We start from the raw sequence: 20,648 nt of genomic DNA on the forward strand, positions 1-20,648 counted from the left end.
ACGTTGACGCATATCTTCGACGAAGCTAATAAGATGTAGTATATACAGTAAGTATATATATTTATATAATAAGTAGTTATTGAATATTTATCGAATAAACTAAAACGATCAATGATCGTCGACAGATGATCTGTCTTCCTTTTCAATAATTCATTGTCGTAATAGCAAAAGTCTAGCCTCGAGACTGTGTTCTTTAGATAATTCAAGACATTAACCCAACGGCCAACTCCTACTACTACTAGCAATCTGGCATGATATCTTTTGTATATAATAATGGTCTACTGCAACGATAAGTGTGTTATTTTTCTTTATAATTGTAATCTAATTCAGAGTCTTCAGAGAACAGTATCGCTGTGTCACAGTGATGTTGTGGAATAAGACACCTCTTGATAATTTTAAGAGGATATCCTGGCAGAATTGATAATGTTGCCCACCGAAGTAATATTTAGGCATAAAATGCAAAAAATTCATGACTTTGGGCTGTTACTTATTTAAGTATCGGTATTTAATAAAGAGGGGAATACTTGCTCGTGAAACCTGTTAGCGTTCTCAAGTGCCAAGAGAACGTTTTATTATAAATTACAGTTCATTTTTTATTTCAAAAATTTCCGAAATTTATGCTTAATCATGTACCATAAAAATACTAATTGTTCTTGAGGTTCGAATCCCCAAAAATTCGCTTTTATTTCGCTGTTGAAAGGTCAATTTACTGCAGTCGGTCAAATTAAGTTTTAAGTGTTCTTTAAATGTTTTTTAGCATACTAAAGTATCTCAGATTGAAATATCGATTTGTTACTAGATGTTGCCTCATATTTATTACTCAAACTATTTGCGGTATTCCTTTGACTTTCCAGTTCTTATCTTAAATGCTAGTAGCAAACTATGGTTAATGCTTTTTATTTGCCTTTCTCAAAAAACGTATTCCTTAAAAAAATTCCTCATATAAGTTCCGGAACGCTGGCCTGGCCGCAATAAATTAAATGGCACACGTCCAAAAGAAGAACAATTGTACCTGATGTAAAACTGTACTTTTAGTTCATTCAACAAGATAATGATTGTCTTGATATAGTCGGACAATAAGTTAGCACCTTCATCTGATCAAATGAATTATCAATATGTCCCGGTCGTTAATTTAGAGTTTTTGGGTATAATAAGGAGCAAGTTTGAGGGGGTTTAATGAATATTATATCAGTACATATTGGCACGAGCTAAATTGACAATATTTTTATCGATTACTGAAAAGGAGATCTGATAAAGGAGTGATGATGTTGTCGGTGACTCCCTAAGAGTTGATTTCGTGGTTCACTTCTGATGTTCAAGTTTGTCTGTTTATTTAGTTTATCCTTGTACGATATCAGATTCGGGATCATAGTGTATTACCAGTTAGGATTCAGTGCTAGTACTAGTGCTATAGTCAATGTTTTTGGGACGGAATTTTAAATATTATGATCCTTCCTAGAACATTCCTTTTTTTAACATAATTTGTAACATTTTAGGAATTCTGTTAAAATCACAGAAACGTAAATAGAATGTTAAAAAAGCTTATTTAAACTTTTATACAAATTTCAAAATTCCATGTCAAATTTTGTAAATGAAGCAATTTGATTAAAAAATTGAAATTAGGGTGAATATTGAATGACAATGAAGAAATAGCTCAGTCTATTGCACACATCTCTGTTATTTTAAACTCTAACTAAGAATCAAACTTATGATTGATCTCTAAAATGCCCAGCAAATTTTTATAAACTCATTATAAACTAAACGTTTGGCCTTAAAGTACTCCGGCAGTAACCACTGTTCATAAAGAATACACTGACTATGCCTGTTTAAAATGCTTTTACGATATGAAGAACTCTTGTGTGAGTTCAATGTGACAAGTTCCTAGATTTATACATTCTGATCTCATCCGAGTTAATTAATGCGACAATATCCTAACTTGATACTTCGATCTTATCCTAATCAAATCTTGGACAGTCGCCAATTGCCAAGTGAAAGTATTTTGTTAGTAAGTACTCGGGCATGTCAGAGTAAAAAACTTAGACTTTGTCCGCCGGAAACGCTCTGAGTAAAACTTCCTAAGTAAAAATACTTAAGTTACTTTAGGAGTTAAGTAGTTAACAAAGCTTTCTTCAGACAGTGCAAGAGTAATGTCATACAAATCTATGAAAGTTCAAGTGGATTGACTCGCATCAGACTGAATACCGTTAACTAGCTCAGCATTATCATGAACTGTAATTTCCTACTTAAATACCGTCTGTGGAGGAGAGACACTGTTTGCTAATTAAAATACAGCTGATCTGTAACAATGTTGATTTATAATCCTATTTTAAGTACAAGACATCTTTTATTTGTGGTCCGTAAAATATAGAGTATATATATTATTATATCATCCTCGCTGTGAGGATTTTAAAGTTTTTCTTCGTTTAAAACTACACATTTTTATTGTCAATTGCTTATTATCTCATCGCTGTTTTTAACATAAAATTTAGCAAATATCGGTTACGTTAGATTTCTCATTTTGTGTCACCAGAATATGGTGATATGGTCATTTAACTTATCAGAACTTGTATGTACTTACACATCGAATTACGGTTAACTTTTCGTTATTCAATTATAACCGGTTTCAAGGGCTGGTGTTTCTGAAAGAGGGCAATCTTTCTTACACTATCAAACCTCGCAGTTCTCAACTTATACCCTCAATACGGTGCAGTGGTATATTCACCCATCCTAATTTAGACTAGTTTTAATAATTGGATCAAGTAAATTATTTAATCCAATGCTCCTTTGAGTGGCCGAACTTATTTAAAGTACTTTGTCCCTCAATTGATATTGATGGGTAACCCAGTAACATTATATCATTCAAATCCGGTCAATAATGTCGCCAATACTATTCACTTAGAGCAGATCTTGTAACCAATACATGGGGATCAATGCTATTCGCCATTTATCCTGGTAATTCTAGAGTTTCGCCTTCTATTCTGGTAATTCTAGAGTTTCGCCATTTAAACGGTTAATGTCAAGCATGGCTAACAGGGCTGGTAGTACCACCATTATTTTTATTTTCGCCAATTCAGTGGATAGCAACAATGGCTATAATTCCTCCTGTCCCCCTCTTGAACACACTCCAGCGCCACTTGTATTGGTCTTAATGTTCCCTGTATACAAGGTTGGTCATGTGTGGTTTTATATCCCAAATTTTCTTGCAAATTTGCAATAACGTCGTTTTTTATTGGGAATGGATATCCTCCCAAAATCAATTAGGCTTCCGACTAAATGTACCCAAATGTTCCCATCTGGAATCTTTCTGTAGAAAATCGTCTAGGAGTGAAATTATATACACAATGTGGTATTATACCTCGGAGATGTCTCATCTGTTTAGAAGTAAACGGTACTTTGCCCCTTTCATTGTCGGCTACAGTATTACCCAAAGTGAGTTGTATATCAACAATCTCGACATTTATGTAGATAAAGGGCTATATTGTGTAGTAATTACACCACACCGTGTGGTTTATGATTTGAGTACGGTTAACTTGGTGTACTAGTTTTAAATACTCAGCACATGTTTAACATTTGTTAAAGATATTTATTTTTATTTAGTCAGAGCTACACTGTGTTCTTCCACTCATTATTAATTGACGCCTCGTGAACTTTACACAGCTTTAAATTACCTTTTCATTATAGAACTCGAATTTGCCATAATTTAAATTCCATTCGGCTTCTTTTGAATAAAATTTATCGTCGCCCGACTGTGTGCTTATTAGTCTGAAATTCGTGTAATTTAGGTTGTCTTTTTAACTACTCGGAAGTTTGGGAATGAAGTTGCAAGAAGGCCACTCCAGTTTGGGGCCCTGATTAGGCTTGAGGCACCTGACTCCTGAGTCCTGAAGCCTGTAGTAAATGAACCTGTCCCGCCGGTTACCTGCTAATGATATGGATATTATCATGTAGGTTTTATGGATCATATTTCAATGGCCCCGATAATTTGGATGACACTTGTACTGTTGCGTTTGAACGCTTTCATCGTAAAACGTCAGCCTAAAATTTTATCATCGGAGCCTTTGTGATACCACATTCACTAAAAACCACACATTTTGGGTTACAATAAACAATTTAGGATGTGGTTTCCTATTCATCCTGTAGACTTCCTGGCTATAAATACTCGTTTCTATCTTCCATCACTAAGGGGGTCTACAATTTACAACTAGTTTTAGGCAGAGTATTGTCATGTAAAGCAAATATTGTCATTGCTACTTTCGCGCGCGACAGAAATAAAATCGAATCGCCGTGAACGCGCGCGAACAATTTAATTTGGCTGTCGGCGAGTTTCTAGCAAATTCTTCATCCTCTGGTATACAGCTGATAATCTGCAATAACTAAAGGTACATTATTTTATGGTTTCTCAAGAGTTGAGCTCCTGGACGGCGTACACTTGCCTGATTCATATACCCTTGTAGTTAATAATTACACCGAATGCTTTATTTATATATTTGGCGCCGTTACACGATTAGTAATTTTTTAAATTTTATAAGCTGATCAATTAAAACGTCAGAATTTAATAAGCCGCGGTTTTAAAAAGCTGTTTCGTCGAATCAGGATATTTTAGGTTATGATGCCTGTTTGTACTTTCGTGCTGGTTAAAAAATGAACTGATAGCGTGTTATCTGTTCTAAGTTGCGTGTGCTGACACGAACATGTCTTCCCTATGCGCTGATCCGACAGAGTCGCGTATTATAACACAGCCCATCACTTCTTTTATTGTCAGTTAATGCTATTAACCTATTAAACATTAGTGTGTCAGTGTGCTTCATACGTCTTGTAATGGCTTGCATCTTTTCTCTGTTGGCTCGCTGCCAACAAGCCAATTACTTAATAAATAAGTCATTGGCAATTATTGTATCAGCTTTATCCTAAAAGGAGGGTTGCACTTTTGAATTTTATAACTCAAGTCAGCGCTAGTTGTACTTTAACCGTTCCCTCTGTGTTGCGTACGAGTTTATCTGTATCGTGTTGGGTAACCCTATCCTCCACATTTACAGGTCTTTAACTCCAGTGATGGTAAGCATTTCCTTGTGGACCACCAACAAGAGCCCGCTCTCCCTCAGATTACTGTGGGAAAGTTTCACAGTTCTGGGAACGGTTCACTGTTTCCTTCCCCCGTTGTAATTCTACTTCATATTAAATTTTAATGATATTGTTTAAAAGATATAGTCCTATCTCGAGCTACTTCCCGTTTTAACCAACAATAGCCCATCGTGTACACTCTGCGTATTATACCTCTGCTCAGTTCATCTAAATGCAAGCCAGGTGTTCCTATAAAACATGCGACTCTCGTGCTAATGTTTCTTTTATAGAGCTCGCTACACAATGCAGCCCAGTTGTAATGGTGGACCGTACAATTCTCATAACTATTTTGCTGTTAGATTTTAAAGGTGTGGTGGAATTTATCTAACTACTTATACTTGTCTTCCAGAGTATTTAAATGTGCTTTTTAATCTGGGATAACTGCTGCTATTTTGTGTTTTTGACCAGCTATATAGTTGTTCCCCAGAACTATGTATCTGTACTCTTAGTCGACAGTCTACGTAAAGTGGTACTAATGTGGTAGTAAAAGCTTACAGCTATCACCTGACATTATTAGTCGCCTGATGGTTACAGAGACACGCGAGTATTTAACTCACGTTATCAGTTCTTTGATGGCTTCATGTTTTAAATAAGGTTACTGCTACGAGGGAGAAGGTGTTTTTACGTACTTAAGTGATTTAACTTTAGTGATGTTTTCATAATGATCATTATAATGCAGACGATCGCTCACCCAAATAGTCCATTATGCGGCTCACGTTCGTAATGTATATATGTATGATGTAGATTGCAGTTGTACCCAAGGCACTTAATCGTACCCACAATACTATAATTAGTCTATTAACTTTCGGTTGGTCGCCACTATTAGAAATAGTGGCCTCGTACAAACGAAAGTATTAGTAGTAATTTCATGTGGACAACACCATTGTTCCTTTGCATATGTTTAAATCAACGACCCTCAATAAACAGTTATAATTTGAATCTTTCATTTCAAGAAACAATGACCTCTTTAAATTTACACGAGACAGACGGTGTAATATAATAAAGTTATATGTACTTTATGTTGCGTTACGTTATTTGCTCCATGCATGTTGCTTCGCTCCGCTCAAAAGATATAAAGAGATAGCATTAGTACTCGACAATCGTTCGAATTCCTCTACCCGTGGCAAATTGCAACCATTTCACTCGAGTCGCTATATTTCAGCAGGTTTCATGTAAGCTTCATGTAGCACACACGCCCAACAAACGATATTTCTAGAGTTCTAAAAGGTTCTAAAAGGATGCTCTTACATTTCTTTGACGATTTCGTTACTTACCAGACAGTTGCTATTCGGTTCGGTTCGTCTGGTGTTTAAACTGGCCATTAAATTCCAATCTGCAAAGAGCATAAATACTCGAGTATAAATAATCATGTTGGATGTTAGGATTTTATAGATTTCATTCGATTGCAGTTCTTTGGAAGTTTTTGTTCTATCGATTATGACTACTCGTTGTAAAAATATAGCATTTGAATCAAATTTCGGTTAGAGCAAAGTTTCAAGTATAACTTATGCAGTGTGCAGTACTCGCCTTTTCCATAGTGAAATTAATGCTTCTGTCTCAAAGTCGAATACCAAATCGGTAAATTAGCAACCCCGCTCGTGCCTTAAAGAGCTATTCCATGATTTATTTTAGCTACCATTACCAAGGCTTTTAGACACTTGTTCCATAACTTGAAACTAGTGGATAACTAAGAAAGTTATCTGATATTTCCCCTAGTGGATGCGCCTCACTTTATCTCCCAAAGTGTCATCACCTCCTCACTGTATATTATTCAGGATAATTTACTGCATAATTTTGCATATTATGTTCAACGTATCCCACATATATATGCAATGCCTTGGTTTCAAGGTTTGTGTTTCTTTTTGTCTAGGTCAGTGGGCAGGTTCATTTACAGGAGGAGATGTGTTCGATATTTGTGTGTTAGTTTTGCTTTCTTTGCTTTCTTTGCTTTCTTTGCTTTCTTTGCTTTCTTTGCTTTCTTTGCGCTCTTTCTTCTTCCCGTTATAGACAGCCTCAACACTACATTATTCTGACCAATTATTCAATAGCTTTGTGTTAAGCGGAGGCCCCTTGTCTATCATCTATTGTAACTTCCAGCTCTCCTATAGCTATGTTCTACATGATAATTGTCAGCCTCAACGGAGTCGTAATTCAAGCTCACGGCGCTTATAAAATATAACGACAATTATAACAAGTGTTCAACAGGTTATAGTGATAATTGACTTCTATATTTAGTGCTATATTAAATGAGACGTATCGTTTGTTTTAACTTCAGTGTAAAGAGAGTGGTTAGAGCTTATAAATTTTTAAGTCCAGGTCGGGTAGTCAGATTATTATTTTGAGTAGTAGCTCCACACTGAATCTAATAATATAGTGAGTGTTGTGTGTAAGAACGTTGAGTTACTCCGCCGCCTAACTTAAATTTTAGTGTCTACATATAATACCATTAGCTGGGCTGTAAATAAAACTGAACAGTTTCTACATGTAGTATATTTTTCGCGTTATTATACACTTATTTTAGTGTATTATGTTACGAGTTATAATACTCAGCCACATATTAACAGATAATTTTTTGGGACGATCATATTGTTTTGTTGGGTACTCACACAGTGGTCAGAGAGTTGTTGTGATGATCTCAAACTATTGGTTGTCGTCTCAATACACTATTGTAATGTCTGGTTTAAACTCGGCGCTCACATAATATTATGTATATAATGTGATAAAAACCGTTCAACATTTAAGCAAGTTACGCAACCTCGATATTTGTAGGCTATAGTTGAGTAGTGGTTAATATTGAACGACATTTGGTTGATTTATTGGGGTTATGTCACACTGACCACACCATTATTTGATCATATTTAAGTTTCAAAATGTTAGACATATTTATAATATTCGGATATATAATATGTATCTAACGTAATATATATGTCTATCATTTCGCAACTTATCCTCATTTCTCGAGCTTTCCGGGAAAGCCTTTCACTTTACTAATAATTGGTTGAAGTTATTTGATGTCACTATTTTTCAAAACATGGTGGACGGCGGTGTTAGCTATCTTCTTATTCTTACGTCTCAATCGCCTTCGCCCTTCACTGAAAGGCGGTGATAGCAAATTGTCGTCGCCCCGACTAAATCTTCTAAGAAATCACACTCACTTTGGCTAATTTAGAATATTCTACGACTGTAAGGTTTCGAAGATCTGGGGGCTGACTGATTTGCAATTTATCACGGTGACAAGACTGTGGGTTACTTATGAAACTATCTTGCTCCCTTTTTAAATTATGCACCATAATATACGGCTCTATTTTTCATGAGTTACGCAAACTTTATTTACCTGCTATTGTATTATTTCATTATTCCTTTGTTGTTATTTTTCAAATAAAATATGCTTAAAATTCTAGAACATGTTAATTGCAACTCGATTTTGACAGCTAGGAATTTTTTAAATTTTTATCAAGACACTTATTTTACTTCGGTGTATTCCAACAGCCACATTGTTACACAAGTGCAACCAGCCAATTACAGGAAGCCGAAGGATTAATTTGGCCAGTGACGGTTAAGGTAGTGTGTACCACACTTTCTTCGCCCGAGACTTTGCTACAATGTGCAGCTCCTCATTTAACCCTCACACCCGATTTCTCGAGTATTCGGCTGAGTAGACCGGGGGCTGCATAGACCACTCAGGATCCTTAGCTGAACGTCACGCTCACCCCACGACCAGGCAGACAGTGGGATTCGAACTCGCAACCTCACGATTGCAAAGCTGGCGTTCTAACCAACTGCGCTACCTGGCCGTTATAAATCTTGCACGTTCTCGATTTTTCCTGAGTATTCTCTTTTGTGCCCTAGATCGATGGGGTTATCATTTTTTAAATGTTTGATTAAGGGCTCCACTGGGCCTGTGCAGTCCCCGGCTATCATATCGAAAGGAAGGGAAGGAGAGTTTAAATAGCTGCACTTTTATAGCGAAGCCTATGCGAACAAAGCATTCTTTTGACCGTCGCTGGCTAGTCGCCCTATTAGGTCCTTGTGAATCCTGTAATTGTGCAGTTACCTAGTAACCATGTGGCTGTTGAACAGCCGAAGTAAAATAAGTATATTATATGTAGTTAAAACTAGAAACTTGATATTAAAATTTTCTTACATCGAATCATTTCCCCATGTTTTTAAATTATCCAGTGTTCTTCAAAGTGGATCTGCATTACACTACTGTAAATTGTCTGTAAACTAACCAAATATAATTTGCCTAGTGTTATGAGACAGCCGATGGACGTGTTGCACAACAATACGCACGAGTCATTCAGTCTGAATGAGGAGGGTGCTATGGTTGTGTCCAGTGACGGAGTAGATTTCTCATCCTCGCTATCCATAGACAAGAAGCGAGCTGATTCCTACCTGATACTGGCGCTCGTCGACCAGCTGTCTTCATACATTGAGCCCAATGAGCCTTCTAAACCGGCCAAGTTCCTGCTAGGTCATCTGGTTAGAAGAAAACTCATCCCAGAGCACATGGCACTTGATTTTGAGATGGACATAACCGGAAACCGCAAGGCTTTCAAAGTCCTCATCTCACAGTTGACAGGTGAGATGAGTGACCATTTCTCGAGATCCGACAGCAACGCTCTGCTGAGATACCACAACACTCAGAAACAGAACACCCGAAACGAAGCTAACAATATTGGTAGCATTCCAAAGAAGGTGCTTCTGGATGTCACTCCAAATATACCCAGATTTAGGCTTGACTTCAAAGTGATCCAGACCCTGGGCAAGGGTGGCTTTGGGCAGGTTTATAAGGCTCAGCACAATGTAGATGGAAAAATTTATGCGATTAAAAGAGTTAGTATGAAAGATAAGAAACCAGCCTGTAGTGCCGTCAGGGAAGTGAAAATCTTGGCGAACCTAGTGCACCCCAACATTGTTCGGTATCATAACTGTTGGTTGGAGGCTGATTTTCCTCGAAAACGGCGCATTCACAACCAGAAACTACGCGAACTCAAAAACAATTCCAGATCATCAGACAGATCCAATCCCCAGGACAGTTTCAGTATGTCAAGCTACAGTAATTCAACCGTGGACAATGATGACCTTGAAATTGTGTTCGAACACTCAATTGGTAACAGCAGAATTGAGGACAACCAGAAAGCTATCCCGTATTCTGATAAATCAGAACCAGTATATTCATCCTCATTTCCCGAATCCAATAGCCTTTCCTCTCACTTTTCAAAACCTATGGCTCAAGTGGAACCGTACCGACAACCTCAGTGTGGCTTAATCCTGAATATCCAGATGCAGTGCTGTGACACGGACTTGGCCCAGAAACTAAGGAAACGCTCTGAGATCAGTGTACCCGAAAACTTGAAACTCATGAGAGATCTTTTGGCGGGTCTCGAGTACCTTCACGCCAACAACATTATTCACAGGGACATCAAACCTTCCAACCTGTTCCTTGACAAGGACTCTTTACAGATCGGTGACGTGGGCCTTGCCCGATATAATCTCCTTGACGCGGAGGGGTGTGGCTTTACCAATCCCAGACAGAATGGTCTGAGCGAGGACGAACATTGGAACAGTCTGCTCTTTGCAGATGATCTCACCCGGTCGGTAGGAACATTCCTCTATGCCGCTCCAGAAATGAGCGGTAATAGTAAGATATACCACTGCTCCTCAGATATATTCTCCTGTGGTATTGTCATGTTTGAGCTATTTAATATGTTCGGTACGAACATGGAACGGATTGAGAATTTGCAGGCGATACGGAAGGGAGAAGTCCCACCAGATTTTGAGAGAGATTACCCTGAGGCTGCTGAGATGGTCTTCTTCATGACTAGCACCGATCCCAACAATCGACCTACCGCCAGTGATCTTCTCCGTCATCCTTTCTTCAGCAAGCAAGGCGAGAAGACGATGGAGCAAGCTGAATTGGTCATCAAGCAGTTAGGCGCACAGCTGGAGAAAGTCAAGAAGCGGCTGGAAACAGAACGATCTATCTCGCGTCAGCTTCGACTCCAGCTATCAGATTTCCGCACCAAATGCACTTGTAACGCATCTCGTGGCAACATCGAGGAAATATTCAACAAGATAGAGGATGTCAGATAGACATGTCCTAACAACTCTTCTTGGCCTATATCAGTGCTTAATTATTACAATGTCACAATTAATGTTTGTTGCAGGGCTCTGCTTGGCGTGAACTGAATCTGTTAACTTCTACATAAATTATAATAATTTAGTTTACGCTCAAGTCGGGGCTATCCAAAAAAATGATGCAGCGATAAGCATGTAATTTTGTGTATATTTCTCTTTGTCCAATACGGTAATGATTATGACGGGCTGAGATCTTGGGCTACCTGAAGGCAGCTAAGTTAGTCAAGTGGTACCAAATTCCTTAAAAATATCTATGACGACATGTTCGCCGTTTTAAGACACGGTTCGAAAGTTCGGCTAATCCACAGCGTTGGACAGTCGACACGAACGGCATACAAGTTTTAGATCTAAAATCCTAATTTATAATGGTCGGTACCGACTACCAGTACCTAGTAATGACGTGCATAACTTGGAGTAACGGAAAAGTTACTGCCAAGTTTGCGAATCAGCCAAGTTGCTTGTCACTCCTTCACATCTCTGCTGCGTGCGCTAAATGTCAAATTTAAGAGGTCAATGATTTCTTCACATTTTATCAATTGATTCCGTTCTAGTGGAACGATATATTTAAATCAACCCTTGGAGGATGTAGCAATTTTTTTCATTTTAAATCAAAAATGTTGATCAAAGTTTCATCATGCTAACAATAATCAACTTCATAAGGCTTATTTCTATATCTTGTTTTGGTGAAAGCTAAAACTTCCTTCCATATTGCTCCATCCTCCTTTCAAAATTATTGAAAACCAAAGATAATATGATTGTATAATTGTGTTTATGTTTCGATTTTTAGTTATATATATTATTGCACTCAGAGTTAAGGTCAGAAAGTTTTTTCAGTAGTTTGTACGACATTATCCATATTATGTCTAATTGCCAATTATTGGCTATGTATCAGTATATATCATGGATTCACGGAGCTCATAAATCCTTTAATTTTGGGATTTCTTGATGTCTCCTGACGTGTTTGGTTTCCGTTTTGGTTTAATCTGATGGTAGTTCACATTTTTTGGTTAAAGTTCAGGGCCTGTTTTGTTTATCTCCTCAGTTTATTTCAAAATATAAGTCTTTATTTGAAGAATTATTTCTAATTTGTTGGGCCGCTGCTCCCCAAGATGTAGAAAATAGTATCTTTTAGTTTTACTAAATAAAATATGTCCAAAATACACCTGAATAACGTCACTTATGATAAGATCAAATATTTGACATGTGTTTCATGTAAGCTTGGAGTTAAATCTTCTTGCTTCGCATAATTTAACTTGCTCTTGTTAATAACAATTATGAAGCCGAAATGATTTGATCCGGGCATTAAAGTTATCGATGATTGATGATACGTACGATATTACCGGTAATTAATTAATTACCTGACGGTAACGAAGATTGGCATTGAGTATGAAATGTTTAAATCTGCCCTTCAATTTATCGGTCTTCCGTGTGCAATTATGAACTTGGATACGATTTCCGAGTGTAATCACTCATAGATTTGTTAAAAGCTATGTTTACATAGAAAATGCGTCTAAGCAAGCGCTTCAAGTCGTTCACGACAGTATCTGTATCCTGACTTCTGGTTCATCCAGTCTATAGTTAAAAATTCACTCCATTTCAAAAGAAATAAATTTTCGTTAAAATAATGTAAAATAACTATTGGTTTGATAAGATAAATGGGAAGTCAGGAATATTCAAGTGCTCTTTTGGACATCCGAGTAATTTTTATTTACATACCGTCCCCATACCACGATTCTCATACCAGTATGTACTTTAAACATACTGTACACTCATGTTGACTAACCTTTCAAGGAATGGTCTATAATTTCCATTAAATTAAACGCTTCAAAGCGTCTACTAATTGTAAAATCGTGGTATCATGGTGGAGACTACTTTACTTACTACCGAGTAAGGTAGCTATAAACTTATGATCATACCAAATTTTGGCCTTCACCATTTATATGATTGGTATTACGATATCGATTGTTGATGGTATCTTGTAATTTGATTTGTCTTTGAGATGCTAAGCTACGGGTTTAAACGTTTAATTTGTACGGAGAGTTGTTGTCCCCCCTTGACAGCTCTTTACCATGTCGGTTGTAGTAACAGATGGTTCTACGACGCGACGAGTGTAATATTTTTAAGGTTTCATGTTTTGATGAATTCCCAATGATGTGCCAAACTCCTGTTAGTATCGTGTTCAATGTCATTCAGAGCAACAATTACAAATAAAAATATTGTCTTTCATTGATTCGTTAAAAAAGTTCTGAATAAAAAATCTACAAAATGGAATTGATAAATTGAATCATTGCACATTGACTTGAAAATGAAATGAAAATATTGCTGATAAATCTTGTTGTATTAGATTTAGATAGGTTCATAGTCTTAGTAAGATCTGTAGAGCTTATTTGGCCCGGTCTTCATAAATCTATTTTCATCAATTTTCCTAAGATCTTCGCTGTTTTGATTTAAGAATTTGCCACGTCAACCGGCAACGCCCAATGCTCCAATGCTATTTTATTTTACCTTTTTAACTGACTATAAAGCAGAGCGTATGCCGCATGCATGTTCCTTGTGGATTGCGTGTGAAATTCACGGAAAACAATTACTGGCTGCTGACGAATTCTCATTCAGAAGACTTGCTGCTTGTGTCATTATGGAGCTCCACCAACTCCAAGGTAATTTCTTATTTTAATACTATTACTATTTCTAAGTACGATGCATTAATACATGTTCAGGTGAATGGTTCTGTAAAATTGTTATCACAAAACAAGTTATTATTTGACATACGTTGCATGCCACTTTTCGCGCTACATGTTCAAAGATTTATAATTTAATAATTAATTAATCTGCGATCTAAAAGAAGATATGTACCAGTTAACAGTGGCAGCACATAAAATTAAAAGAGCCATACTCCCAATCCCATAATTTTATGACCTATTACATTTATATCTATTCAGTTGTAACATCTAATTCAAATTCAAACCCCCGGCCCCATAATATACGGACAATAGTTTATAAATGATATTTAAATAAATGCACTTTTTAGATACGTATACAGGTAAATGGTAATGCAAACGACAGTTAATGTAAATAACAATTTACAAGTTGTTAAAGATTTTATTTGTCACGGTCTTCATTATCGAAGTCTTACCTATCAGTTATCACTACACTTGATAGAAGGAATAAGAATAACTATAAGGTCATCCTAAAGTAACTTTAAAATTTAAAATTCCTCGACTTCATGGTATCCGATGTCCGAGTTCTGATATTGAGAGCAGATCCAGCTCTAGACACACTATTTCACTTAAGTCGATTACTCTCTTTCTCTCGCATCCTCTTGTTCTTGAACCAGTTAGAAATCTGAACATAGCTCAGCTCACAAGAGGTCGCTAGTCGCCTCTTCTCTGCCGGAGTTGGGTAGGGGTTCCTCTCGAAAAAGTTGGTTAAACTGTCTCTGGCACTTTTCTTTAGACAATAGATCGTCTTCTCTCCTTCCCAAATGGTGGCCGGAAAAGGATTCCTTTTTCTGAGACGGTATCTGTCTACAGCTGTTAGATTCTTCTTCTTAATTCCCGATTCTAAAATAAAAAATGTGATTAAGTCTAAATTTTAAAATAGACAATAGAGATGGCAATTTGGATATTTTAAAACATAAACATTAGATTGTGTTAAAATGTACTACATGCTAGGTGTTGACCCTAACTCTATCTCGACATGCCTGTGTCGCTGTTAATAAACGGCGCGAAAGCTGGTCCCACAGACGTTCAACGACATATACATATGTAGTTATTTCTCGACCACCCTGGCTTTATCACCACATCAGGATTAAACGTCAAATAATTCTATCTCGCTATGAACATTCTGACGAATGGCAAGGAGAATATTTTCTCACCTCTAGCGTAGATAGCAGCCAGCCACAGATGTTGTAGCTGTTCGTGGTGGGACTTGTCGAAGAAGTGGGAGGATAAAATCTCTAGAACGTTCTCATTGTTCTTTCTGTTGTAGGCCTCCTCAGCTTGCAGGATGAGTGTGTTGTCCATTACAAATCTGTCATTGTCACGTGTCATCACATTAATATTGTATGTACTGTCTCTGAAGTCAGGACCCATACAGGCGGGAGGGTGACCTGAAAGTTAAGGTCGATAAAAACAGAGCTTTTGATATGGAGGCATTTATTTTATGATTTTTAAAGATCCTTTATATTGAATATTAAACTTCAAAACTTAAACAGAAAGCTTTGAGCTTATGCTATGGTTACATTAAATTTAATCAAATTCAGGTTTGAGTTTACTAAACGCAGTGAACATATGAGTAGTCTAGTAGATTTATCACATTAATTCTAAGTAAACTAATCGCCGACCTACCTAGTCCTTGTGCGCTGATAAACGAATTGGGGTCTGGGAACGGTTGTCTGGTTAAATCAGCAGTGAACAAAGAACTAGTCGACTCCCCACAACTAGTGTAGAAAGGGTGTGGTGTTGGTGGGTAAGGGAAGGGAGGCAGGAGGGGAGGTGGAGGAGGCATGGTGTACTGATCCGTGTCCAGTTGGTAGCCCGGGGTAGCGGGGGAGTGTTGTTGGAGTGTCAGGTCTAGCGGTGCTGGAACTAAAATTAAACATATTAAACATGCAGTTTTATTATGTTTTGATCGTCCAGGATTGATAACATATCGATTGTCAACTATAACAAACTATAACAAACTATAATCCAAAAAGCCAATATACACAATTATACAGTTATACGCCCACGTGTGTCGTCATGTAAAACTAAAATGTAAAATGTAAATGAATTTAGCTCTAAGTTAAAGTTTAACTGATTTTACCTTGCTCGACATGGTCGTCATAGATGAACTGCTGGTAGTTGGTGAACACATCAAATGGAGATCCAGGGATATCAGCGCTGGGAGTGATGGGAGTGCAGGGGGTGGTGGGGTAGTTGTAGCATGGGGTAAAGTGCTGTGCCCCCGGGTCTAAGGGGCCCGTGCTCGTCGGGAAATTGAACACAAAGTATTCCGGGACTACCTGATTAAACATCATCATGATATTTTGAATTTTACTGGCCCAAGAAAAGCAAACAGGCAAAACAGGGTGGAACTAGTAAATACCGCTAGTATATACAGCTAATTAACATGGTTTAAACTAACTATAGAAACTGTGTGACTGAAGAATAGGACTGAAAACTGCTGCAAACTGACTGTTAGTGCCAGACGATTTTTATAAGTTAAACTGGCAAAATTTTAACTGGTAAAGTTTCACCTAATTGCTAGAAAGTAGAGGCAAGAAAAACAAACTGTCAAAACTGACAACAACATACCTTGGTGGACTCGTTAGCATGATAAGTAGAGTTGTCCAGGAGGGGATGCTTGTCTGTTCCGGACGAGGGAGGGTTGTATGCGGACAAAAATTCATCACCAGGTCGGAGAAGTTCCATGGTACAATGTTATTGTTAGCAAGAAACAATTGGATAACTAGATAAACTTCAACTAATGGGTTTACACAGGAAATTGCAAGCACGTTTGTCAAATTGACGATAGGGAAGTGGACGGTTTATTTCCGCCCTTCCTTTATTTAATTAATTGACGCTAATCTACAGTGCTTGTTCACGTGTTTGATACGTAGTCATGACACACGATTCCTCATCAAGATGCTGGACTCTCGTTGGTTAGTCCACATCACGTGATCCGATCGTCAGCTCATGTGACTGAGCCTCGGTACTAACTAACTAGCAGGGCCTTGTGCTTCAAGGAAACTAGTAATTGAAATCAGATCCCAATCAATTTGGAATTAGGAAAACCAGCTGCTTCATGCAAACTGAGCTGATCTCCCAAAGCATGGTCTTGAACATGGTTTGTGTGTCAGACAGACCCTTATCAGAGTCAGATAAGCGTTGCCGGGGAGACCCATTCTTGGGGCACGAAGATACTGATCTGAGTTTCACAGACTCTTGACAGACTAACAAATATTTTCAAATTAATAGGGTAATTTACGTAGACTGTTAGAACGGCTGTTATTTGGTAATGGTATCTGATAATTGTGATAATATAATATGTGGTTGTGATGATTAACATGAATTGAAATAAAAATCGCTCTTTGGATTTCAGTTTTTAAATGAAACGTTTTAAAGTTTTTATTAAGCTTCACCCTCGAAACATCAAGAAAGTTAAATCCGGACTAAATTCTAATTTTTATTTCTGTAATTTCATCGACAATGAAAATCGCTACTTTTAATAATAATCTATCCTAGTAGTAGTATTATTAGAAATAGCTGAGTTTGGCACATTAATTAACTGCTGTAATTCAAAGTATCGTGATCAGATGATGATCAGGATGTTGATGTATCAAGGTTTCATCGTCATAGCAACGAATTCAAAGTAGTTGATCTTGCCATCTCCATTAAGATCACTTTCTCTGACCAGCTCCTCCGCCTCAGTCTCTGTTAATGGATCACCTACCTGCGAAACGAAACGTTCAAGGGGAGGGTAGATTAAGTGTAACTGCAGTCGATGAAAAGGAAGCTGATAAATTGTGGTTCCAGAATAACAAGAAAAACAAAAGTGAGCTTCAAAAAGATGTATTGGTAGTTGCAGAAACAAAAACGCGAGGGTCTTCCACGAAATGTGGTACAGACAAATCCGTACGGACGTCTGCACTCTTACATTCTACTTTAAGTTTAGGTAGTGTGCCTGATTACACCATTACATTTAATTATTCACGATTTTCTCTGGGATAGAAAGCTCGGTCTTACCGACTACTGCAAACTAGCGGCACCCTTTCAAGATGAAAAATTAAATGTTTTTAGTGAAACATTATGGTAATAGTGCCAATCCAATGTATTATGATTTGTATCATATAAAGCATAGATGGGTAGTAATTCGGATATCTAGTGTTGCAATTAATAAGAGAAAAGTTGTGATTGAAAGGAATACTTTCTAAGCGTGTACCTGTGTCAGAATTGAAATCAGCTCTCCGGCGTCAATCTCACCGTCACCATTTGAGTCAAACACACCAAATGCTTCCCTGAATTATGGATGTTTTGAGAATCACTCACGAGTAACCGGACGCTCTTAAAATCGAGGGTTACCTCTATAAAGACTTAAAAATATTAAATTTATGTCGAAGTGTTTAAACAAATCAAGCTGTTCAGCCTTTACTAATGGAAGTAAAACGGTAAAAACCTGAGCTCGTCGCCCATGAAGCCATGACTACTTCTATGTTTCTCCACTATACCAAGAAATTCTATAAAACTAAGTGTCCCTTCCTCTCCAAAAGTTGAAACGACCTCATTTAGTTCGTTTTCAGTAGGTGCACCTCCAATTAACCTCAAAACTGTTCCAACTTTTTTCACTTCTAGTCTGTCTAAAATAAACAATGGGTTTATGATTTTTATACTTCCTTGCTAAAATTCTAACATGAAATGACTTATAGCAGTTCTCTTTTTTTTTAAATTTCTAACCAGATTTTGAGGAGAGATCGTATGTCAGTTTAATGTTTTTTATCTCTGCCTCTGTTAGTGGGAAGTCTGATGCCATCCCTGAAATGTGGTTTCTTTCAAATCAGTTTCTTCAACAAACCCAGTCAAGTGGCGTAACGAAGGGCCCCTAATTGAGATAAAGGAAAGCTTATATTTGTAAATGCACGAGAGTTGCACCTGATAAGAGTACTTTCTTCTTGGAAACTCGTTTCTTCTTCCCAGTCCCCCTCGTCTTAGGTCTTCTTCCTGTCATGACTACAGTGTGATTCGTCAGATTTCACAAAAAACCAAGATTTATCAACACAACGATCTGGTCTACGATTTTATCATCAGACAAATTTTAAGAGTATAAGCGATAATCAATACATAGCAGTTTAAATGATATATATATCCTTAGTCCTAAACTACCAGGTGTCCAACCGGCAAATAACCTGTTTTGATAATAACAAGAACGGTTTGATAATAATTAGGATGCTTCTCTGTGGATTAGTGCAAGCGGTGGCTTGTTAGAGTGTTAACCTGATTGGGTGTAAATTGTTTTTACAAGGTAACTGATCGGGATCCGTGGTACCATGATGATGTGGACGTTTCTTATGAATTGTGGTTACAATATTTAGTGAAATATTTTCGCAGATAAAATCTCACAAGTTTTAGGTTACAGATTTTTCTTAAATCATTTTAGATATCGAGTTCTAAGGAAGTGCTTTCTATCACTAAAATCTGATGTTATGTCGGAAATTTGTTTCTTAAGAAATTTTTACAACCAAAATCAAAATTGCATTTTATATTCTTGACGTATAGCTTGACGTTTATCTTGACGTATATCTTGACGTATATCTTGACGTACATATATCAATATATACAGGTAAGGGGAAAACTTGGTAATAAAACTGCGCACCATACACGGACTACAAATCACTGTACAAATGAGTATTTCCTCAGAAATAGCTTCAAAGAGTAAATTAAGCGATCACACAAGATAGCTCTTAAACTTGAGACTTGAGAAGTAACAATTTATCAGAGCGTGAAAATTTATGGAGCTAATCATTGTAACCCTAGGTGACACAAGAGATTCGATTTTCTGTATGTACTTCTTTGTACTTCTTAATGGCCTTTCACGATTCACATCACAGTTCCTTATTGGTGGGGCAGTATAAACTCGTATCATGTTATAAATGAATTGCAAGATTGTACATACATTGCTCATGTTGAGGATGACAACTTCAGGTGGCTTCAAGGGTTGTTCTGAACTAAATAAATGTGGATTATGGATACGGGATAACCACTTTAGGTTTCACGTGATGGATTTTAGGAGACATTATGAATTTACCTGATTTGTAACTTTAAGACATTAATTCGCCAGAGAATTATATCAGAGAAAGAATGTATCATTACATAGAATGTTTCTAAAACATGCTGTTCAGTAAAGCAGATGTTTAAGTCTGAATCTTAGCTTGAAATTGAACTTAATTTGCCATTTTTCATATCTTAGGCAACAAATGGTGCTATCATAAAATCTGATTTGAATACATTTAAATAAAGTCCTGAAATAATCGACTCAACGTTAGATAAGCTGACTAATCGTCACAGAATGTGACCGAAACGTATAGACTAAAGAATTTGGTATTCCTATTTACGAACATAGGTATTCTTGTCATTGGTAGAGTTGTAGGTACCAGTTGCTGACTGCTCTTTATTTGTCATTATACTCATAACTGCTTGGATAAGATGCACTTTTATTTTATTTAACCAGATCGGTTCCTTTCATAGGGATTATAATTCATCTCAGTCCTGCCAATTAAGAAACTTGTCTTCATGGCGTAAGTGGGCAATACGTCATCAGGACGATTCATGCCATTCCTCAGAATAACCTCGAGCAACAGAATGTCAGAACTGGGAGAACTTCGTGTCCTAGATTTCTAGCCCCACTGACCT

General features: G+C 37.2%; 4 protein-coding genes across 4 annotated transcripts in view; 2 read left to right on the forward strand and 2 right to left on the reverse strand.

The window, feature by feature from the left end:
* The first annotated feature begins 9,295 nt into the window (after positions 1–9,295).
* LOC134813046 (eukaryotic translation initiation factor 2-alpha kinase-like) lies at positions 9,296–13,491 on the forward strand. Its single transcript, XM_063820725.1, has one exon. It carries the CDS (start codon positions 9,376–9,378, stop codon positions 11,215–11,217), a length of 1,842 nt encoding a protein of 613 aa, XP_063676795.1. The 5' UTR covers positions 9,296–9,375; the 3' UTR covers positions 11,218–13,491.
* Positions 13,487–18,970, reverse strand: LOC134813072 (homeobox protein unc-39-like). The gene is made up of 9 exons (XM_063820752.1): positions 18,891–18,970; positions 18,696–18,773; positions 18,418–18,598; positions 18,184–18,259; positions 16,557–17,694; positions 16,066–16,264; positions 15,609–15,848; positions 15,137–15,370; positions 13,487–14,822 (listed from the first exon to the last, which is right to left on the reverse strand). Exons 5-9 carry the CDS (start codon positions 16,671–16,673, stop codon positions 14,545–14,547), a joined length of 1,068 nt encoding a protein of 355 aa, XP_063676822.1. The 5' UTR covers positions 16,674–17,694; positions 18,184–18,259; positions 18,418–18,598; positions 18,696–18,773; positions 18,891–18,970; the 3' UTR covers positions 13,487–14,544.
* Positions 13,789–20,648, forward strand: part of LOC134813055 (uncharacterized) — a 35,434-nt gene continuing 28,574 nt past the window's right edge. The window contains exon 1 of the mRNA XM_063820734.1: positions 13,789–13,919. The gene's annotated coding sequence lies outside the window, so the exon portion shown is untranslated. The remainder of the gene's footprint in view (positions 13,920–20,648) is intronic.
* On the reverse strand, positions 17,581–18,771 carry LOC134826383 (uncharacterized). Its single transcript, XM_063838767.1, has 4 exons — positions 18,696–18,771; positions 18,418–18,598; positions 18,184–18,259; positions 17,581–17,694 (listed from the first exon to the last, which is right to left on the reverse strand). The coding sequence occupies exons 1-4, from the start codon at positions 18,769–18,771 to the stop codon at positions 17,581–17,583; spliced, it is 447 nt and encodes a 148-aa protein (XP_063694837.1).

Source organism: Bolinopsis microptera, chromosome 1 (genome assembly GCF_026151205.1).
Source record: "Bolinopsis microptera isolate Bmic1 chromosome 1, MBARI_Bmic_1.0, whole genome shotgun sequence".
Lineage (NCBI taxonomy): Eukaryota > Metazoa > Ctenophora > Tentaculata > Lobata > Bolinopsidae > Bolinopsis > Bolinopsis microptera.

Excerpts from the sequence above, each read along its gene's own strand:
- LOC134813046 (XM_063820725.1), top strand. The coding sequence starts at position 9,376 with ATGAGACAGCCGATGGACGTGTTGCACAACAATACGCACGAGTCATTC.
- LOC134813072 (XM_063820752.1), bottom strand. The coding sequence starts at position 16,673 with ATGGAACTTCTCCGACCTGGTGATGAATTTTTGTCCGCATACAACCCT. Across the intron at positions 16,265-16,556 it reads ATGCTAACGAGTCCACCAAG|GTAGTCCCGGAATACTTTGT; the intron begins GTATGTTGTTGT and ends ATGTTTAATCAG. Across the intron at positions 15,371-15,608 it reads TATCAGCGCACAAGGACTAG|GTCACCCTCCCGCCTGTATG; the intron begins GTAGGTCGGCGA and ends CTTAACTTTCAG.
- LOC134826383 (XM_063838767.1), bottom strand. The coding sequence starts at position 18,771 with ATGGCATCAGACTTCCCACTAACAGAGGCAGAGATAAAAAACATTAAA. Across the intron at positions 18,260-18,417 it reads TTCATGGGCGACGAGCTCAG|GGAAGCATTTGGTGTGTTTG; the intron begins GTTTTTACCGTT and ends TCCATAATTCAG. Across the intron at positions 17,695-18,183 it reads TGATTTCAATTCTGACACAG|GTAGGTGATCCATTAACAGA; the intron begins GTACACGCTTAG and ends TTCGTTTCGCAG.